The 6,080-nt window shown below is 44.8% G+C and overlaps 1 protein-coding gene across 1 annotated transcript; it reads left to right on the top strand.

The window, feature by feature from the left end:
* Positions 1-21: 21 nt before the first annotated feature.
* UBIAD1 (UbiA prenyltransferase domain containing 1) lies at positions 22-2,802 on the top strand. The gene is made up of 2 exons (XM_026053668.1): positions 22-526; positions 1,435-2,802. Exons 1-2 carry the CDS (start codon positions 22-24, stop codon positions 1,920-1,922), a joined length of 993 nt encoding a protein of 330 aa, XP_025909453.1. The 3' UTR covers positions 1,923-2,802.
* The last annotated feature ends 3,278 nt before the right edge of the window (positions 2,803-6,080 follow it).

The following is a 6,080-nucleotide window of genomic DNA, read 5'->3' as shown; positions in this document are numbered from 1 at the left end:
CGCGGCGGAGCGGCCGGGGCCATGRGCTCGGGGCAGCTCATGCAGCACATCAGCATCGGCGGCGAGAGGAGCGAGGCGGGCGCCGCGCTGCCCGTGGCCGACAGGGCCCCCGCCGGCTCCTGGAGGCAGAAGTGCGCGGCCTACGTGCTGGCCCTGCGGCCTTGGAGCTTCAGCGCCTCCCTGACGCCCGTGGCGCTCGGCAGCGCGCTGGCCTACCGGGCCCAAGGCGCCCTGGACCCGGGGCTGCTGGTGGGCAGCGCCGTGACCGTCCTGGCTGTGCACGGCGCCGGCAACCTGGTGAACACCTACTACGACTTTTCCAAAGGCATCGACCACAAGAAGAGCGACGACAGGACGCTGGTGGACCAGATTTTGGAGCCGCAGGATGTCGTGCGGTTTGGGGTGCTGCTCTACACCGTGGGCTGCCTCTGTGCGGCGGGGCTCTACTGCGTCTCCACGCTCAAGCTGGAGCACCTGGCCCTCATCTACTTCGGGGGGCTCTCCAGCTCCTTCCTTTACACTGGAGGTGAGTGCCGAATCCCTGCGATTCTGAACGTGCACGTGGGAGAGTTTGCTCATTTAGGGGCTTCTGGAAGCTCCAATGAGCTGGGAAACCCTTGTGCAGGTATGTGGTGATACTTCCTATAGTACTGGCACTTAGGCTTACATTTTTTGGCGGGAGTTGTCACATATACTGGAAGGTGTAGGAGTAGATGCGCTCAGTTCTTCAGTTTGGGAGCAGGACTGAGACATTACCTATATGATTGTAGGTGCTTGTCAGAGCTGTTACTGACACTTTCGGTGTTGCCTGTCTGGTGTCCCTTGACCATCTATGTCTCACTAAATGAGTTCTTTTATAGTGTACATTGTGTTGGAATATTTTGTTTTCCTTCTCTAGATGAAATTTCACAGTGTTTATAGAATAGCTTTTGTATTTCTTTTTGCTAAGAGGAGGATTTTTTTTTTTAAGAAGAGGATGTTTGTGGAGGAGAATGTTGTCAATGTTTTCCTGAGTTGGGTAGACAGAAACATAAAATATTTTGCTTAGACAAACAGTAGCAAACTTGTAACTGTGTGTAAATTCAGTGGAAAGTGCTTTATTAATTTTGTGTTTTGTTCTGAGCTTTTGCTCTGATCCTTGAGGATCAGGTTCCCATATATCTAATCACCATAGAGAATACTGGAAATAAGGTGTGAAGGTGTGAAGGCCCTTAATTTTGTTAAGTGACTTGACTGGAGAAATTCAGAAGCTGGTTTTCATTTATTACATTTACAAAAGAGGAAAAAAAAGGGAGAAAATATGTTTCTCAATTTTAGCCTTTTTTTTTTCTTTTTTTACATTTCTGTGTGAATTGCTCATCTGATATAAAAACATCTTTTCTATAGCTAGAGTTGTTTGATGATGCTTCATTTTATCCTTGTGTCTTGCCACAGGAATTGGATTTAAATATGTTGCACTTGGAGACGTGGTGATCCTGATCACYTTTGGGCCGCTGGCCGTCATGTTTGCCCATGCTGTGCAGGTTGGTTATCTGTCCGTCTCGCCACTGCTCTACGCTGTCCCACTAGCTCTCAGTACTGAGGCCATCCTGCACAGCAACAACACGCGGGACATGGAGTCTGACCAGCAGGCCGGTATTGTCACCCTGGCTATCCTCATCGGCCCTGCCTTCTCCTACGTCCTCTACACTGTGCTGCTCTTCTTGCCCTACCTGATTTTCTGTGTGTTGGCCACACGCTACACCATCAGCATGGCATTGCCACTTCTCACCATCCCAATGGCATTTTCACTGGAGAGGCAGTTTCGGAGTCAGAGCTTCAACAAAATCCCCCAGCGGACAGCCAAGCTCAATCTCCTCCTGGGGCTCTTCTATGTTTTTGGTATCACGCTAGCCCCTGCTGGTGCTCTTCCCAAACTCTAACAGCAGCTGTACAGTCTGGCCTCACGACTCAATATTAATGCAAATTAACAGTGGTTGATGTGCTTGGATGATGTGTTACAGACAGCAGGAAGAATGAGGAGGCTTTCTGGAGCTCATGTTGGAAATTTTATAGGTTTTGGTCCCAGCCACTGTTGGCTTGCACAACAGACTTCTGAAACTGCTTTGTCAGTTCCTTGAAAGGGATGAACTGTGCTGCTTGGCTTCGGAGCAACAACACAACGTGAGCAAGAAGTGTTTGAAGAACTGCTGCTTCTGCACTGAGCTCCGAGAGGCTTCCACTGTTAACACAAGTGAGATGGAGCCTCAAATACGAACTCTCATTTACAAGCACAATAATTGTTCTTACTCCTTTACCACGGACAAGGGCTTCCAGGGGCTCCTGCRTGGTAAACACAAAACACTGCCAAATATTTAGCGTCACAACAATGCAGATGCTGTCGCTCCACTCCCTTGTGATCATAGTTCATCTTCATCTGTTGTATGTTTTAATTATTTTTATTTTCTTTTTTCCCAGCCAAGTTTTGAGCTAATGTTTCTCAGTCCCCTGGAAGGCATCAGGTATTGATGTGTTCTCTGTTGCCTCTGCTTATTCTTTATGGTCTCTGTGTTATGCTGATGCTAAAGTGGAGCACGACTGGCCCACTGCACAAGCTTTAAGGGAAAACCCAGTGMATTTATATCTATCTAAGGAAGTTGAAGTCATAAATGCAACTGAAAAGGCCTCCAACACCTAAGAAAACCAGTGGCTGCCATTTCTATGTTAGGATTTACTCTCTATAATGACCGTCTTGCAGTTTGGGCGGTCTGACAGACAGGGTGGCAGAATTCTCTGGCTGCTTGCAGATTGATGGATATTTGTCTGGAAGCACCAGACAAATGCTTAAAGAAGGGAGTTTTCCTGTTGTCCTTCTCTCTGTTTATTTAGAGGCCTAGAGTATTAGAGCTTAACATCTTAGTATAAGAAGCCCAGGTGGCAGCAAAGAAGAGAAATACAAGATTATCAGGAAGAAGGCAGGATTATTGCCTTGTCTTTGCACAAAAATTGGGATTGGGAAAGAGAAGGGATTGTTTTTGCTAAGATATTTTTTTCTTTGTTCTAAAGGAGTCCAGGGTTTGCGTGACTGAAAWCACACTTACGTGGTAGGTTAGCTGTGAACCTGCCACAGGTTAGCTGTGAAGTGATGTTCCCCACCTCTTTCCCTCTCTACGCCTTGTGATATGTTTTTGGGTTTTTTTTTTTTCTGCAAATTTGCCACTTAAATGATATGGCCTTTTACAGAATGAGTTGTTTCAGCCATATTTAGCTGTGCAAAAAAACAGACTGTGCYAAACTCAAAATTCAAATACCAGTGATTTTCAGTGGCACCATAACCTAGGATGAACTTGGTCCATTCCATGTTTCCTGGTGGCAGATGAACTCCTCTGAGTTGAGGAAAAAGTATCAGTACCTTATATCATTTGGTAGGATGYTTGTTCACACGAGTTGTGACAAGGTTGGCTGGAATTGATACAGATGGTGAATGGGAGCTGCTGGTTCCTGTAGCATGGCCTTGCTTTTGAACCAAAACAAAGTGACCTCTCAAAAATGAGCAATAAACTGCCGACAGGGAGCTTAGCATCTGTCATAGGTAAATTATGCACTTGTGATGTTCATCTGATGCTGTTGGGTGTTATCAGTGGAACGTACTGACAAGTGAAGCCGAGGTGATGCCAGACTACATGATGTAGTTAATTGACTGTTTTTGTGGTTTCCTGCTACCTAGCTGTTGGGTTGCTTCTTCACAACTGAGTTGTCAACTGTAATTCCAGGCAGATTTTACAAGCCCTAGATTCACTTCTTATTAAAATTGGTCAGGTAATCTCTAATCCCTCTGGGCACTAGCCAAAAGTGAGCTAAACAGTTCAGCAAGTGTAGACTGCTTTTCTACAGTGAAAGGTTTGGTGAGATGAGGAGCAGGATGAGAAGATGCTGAAGTTCAGTTAAGCCAAAGAGTGGAGGTACCAGAGGCTCCTTGAAGCTGCTTTTAAGACAGATGGATATGACAGTGTCTGCTGTTGCTTCACACCTGAAGAGGAGCCTGTCTTGAAGACCCACCTAAATTTTCTGCAAAGCAAAAATCACAGACCTGAGTAGGTGAATCTGTTAATCTTACACCTGGGCGTGGGTGGTTTTATTAGGTTAATGCCAGCATGACTTTGTTGCTACCCTTAGCAGCCGAGTGCTTTGTTTTACAGTACCTCGCTCTTGTATGCTATCTGTTTAAAAGAATTGGTAGTTGCCTTTTTTSTATTCCTTTTCCATACAGTGGAGTACTTGAGCTAAATTCTTGGAAGTAACTAAAACATAACTCRTGCATTTGATAACTGCAATCGTTGCATGGCTGAGAAGAAAAATCTACAAGGGGGTGGTTCATGGAGTAACATATTTAACTGTAGTTGTATCTAAGCTATCATTTACCAGTAGAAAAGCTTCCTCTGCAGGGTATCTGCTGACTGTTAGGAAGGACCAGCATTTTTTGTTACATAGATGAAGCAAGGGTCACTGGTGCTTGTGTAGATGGGAGGGTTTCAATGCAGTATAATAATAAGAATGAGATGAAAATCCATCCAAAACGCTTTTAATTCCTAGGCTGTAAAAATAAATAAATAAAGCTTATCATTCCAGTCTCTTAAGGATATTGATAATAAATAACACTGTTTCTCCACTGTGGCTTTAAGGAAGTCTTTCAATTTCTCTGGGTCTCCAAAGACAGAGCTAATTTTTGCCTACCTCGCAGGGATACTGAGTGGACATCRTTGTTTTGAAGAGATTTGAAAGTAAAAATGTGCTTTATCTTTGTGTGTCTTTCAAAAGCATGTTAGTATTAGAAAACTTGTAGTTATAAATTAACCTAACAAATGATTTCTGACGTATATAGGTGGGCCGAAATAGCCTCCACACAGACACTGGGTGGTAAGAGAGGTTTCCTGCTTGGTTTGTGTTATGATGAGGATGGTAGGTCTCTTTCTTACCCCTCTAATCCCTATCCCATGCAATTTCCCACCAGTAGGAGCTTTTCAAGCTTCTTTCAGGTCTCTCTGSATGAGCTGTGTGCAGTGTGATGAGTCTGCGTAGGCAGATGAACAGATTTGTAGTCCACCTCTTCATGTGTCCTAAAACATGTCTTGGCCTCTCCTTTTTAAATATAGAGGGGAAAAATCAATAAAGTGTCTGAATGTAAACCTGTTAAATATGCTGTGTTTAATTATTTTAAGTTGCTTTGGATTGTATTTCTGCATGCGTATTGGAATATCCTTCTGGAAGGAGGCTAGTGTTGGACTGCAGTGTGTATTTATGGCCTGGGTGCGTGAAAGCACATACTTCTCTGTGAAAGAAGCCTTGTGTGTGTGAACCACATAGTCCCGTCCTTTCATATCATGGGATTAAAAAAAAMCCCMAAAAACAGAGATCATCTCACRCTGGTGGGAGACTTCAGCATTGTTTCAGTGCTTTCATCAATCAGCTGATTTCCTTTGATGCAGTTTTCTGTGCCACGTACGTTCAGCATTTATTAGGAGATTTCAGCTGAACTTTTAACCTTTTTAATAAAGATGGACTTCCTCATCATAACTTGTGTGGTCTGCCCTTCTTCCCATGGTTTCTGTTCCTGACTCGCTTGCAATGATTTTATTTGTTCCATAGGACTGTGATAGCATAAAACTTCCTTTTTTATGTGCCATAAATCAGCCGAAAGCATTATTTGAGATTTTCCTGCTTTGATCACTGGCTACTTGATATTATAAATCAAATTGATGATGAAGTCTGGACCTCGCGTAGAGGTAGCTTAGGGAAGTGCGAGTCCTGCAGGGCTGCAGAGCTCTCTGCCCAGTGCCTGTCTCGTGGTGGCTGCAGGTGGCAGCACCTCCTTTTGCAGGGATGCTCCTGCATGGGCCCTGTGCTCCCTGTGCCCTGGACTCTGAGGTGCTGCACATCCCTGGAATACAGGCTGCTGAGGCGTGCTCTGGCCTAGCGTTTGCTTGGAATCCTGTGGGAGGAAAGGGATTCATACAGATGAGCAGGGTACCACCAGTTTAGTAACATGCAGCTATCTTCGTGCCAATAGTTGGAAGGCAATGACAAACCAGCTCTTTTTCAAC

The sequence above is a fragment of the Nothoprocta perdicaria genome, unplaced genomic scaffold (genome assembly GCF_003342845.1).
Source record: "Nothoprocta perdicaria isolate Ctin4 unplaced genomic scaffold, notPer1 scaffold_117, whole genome shotgun sequence".
NCBI classification, from domain to species: Eukaryota; Metazoa; Chordata; class Aves; order Tinamiformes; family Tinamidae; genus Nothoprocta; species Nothoprocta perdicaria.
The sequence above is the reverse complement of the archived record's forward strand: the minus strand, read 5'-3'. Positions and strand labels throughout refer to the sequence as shown.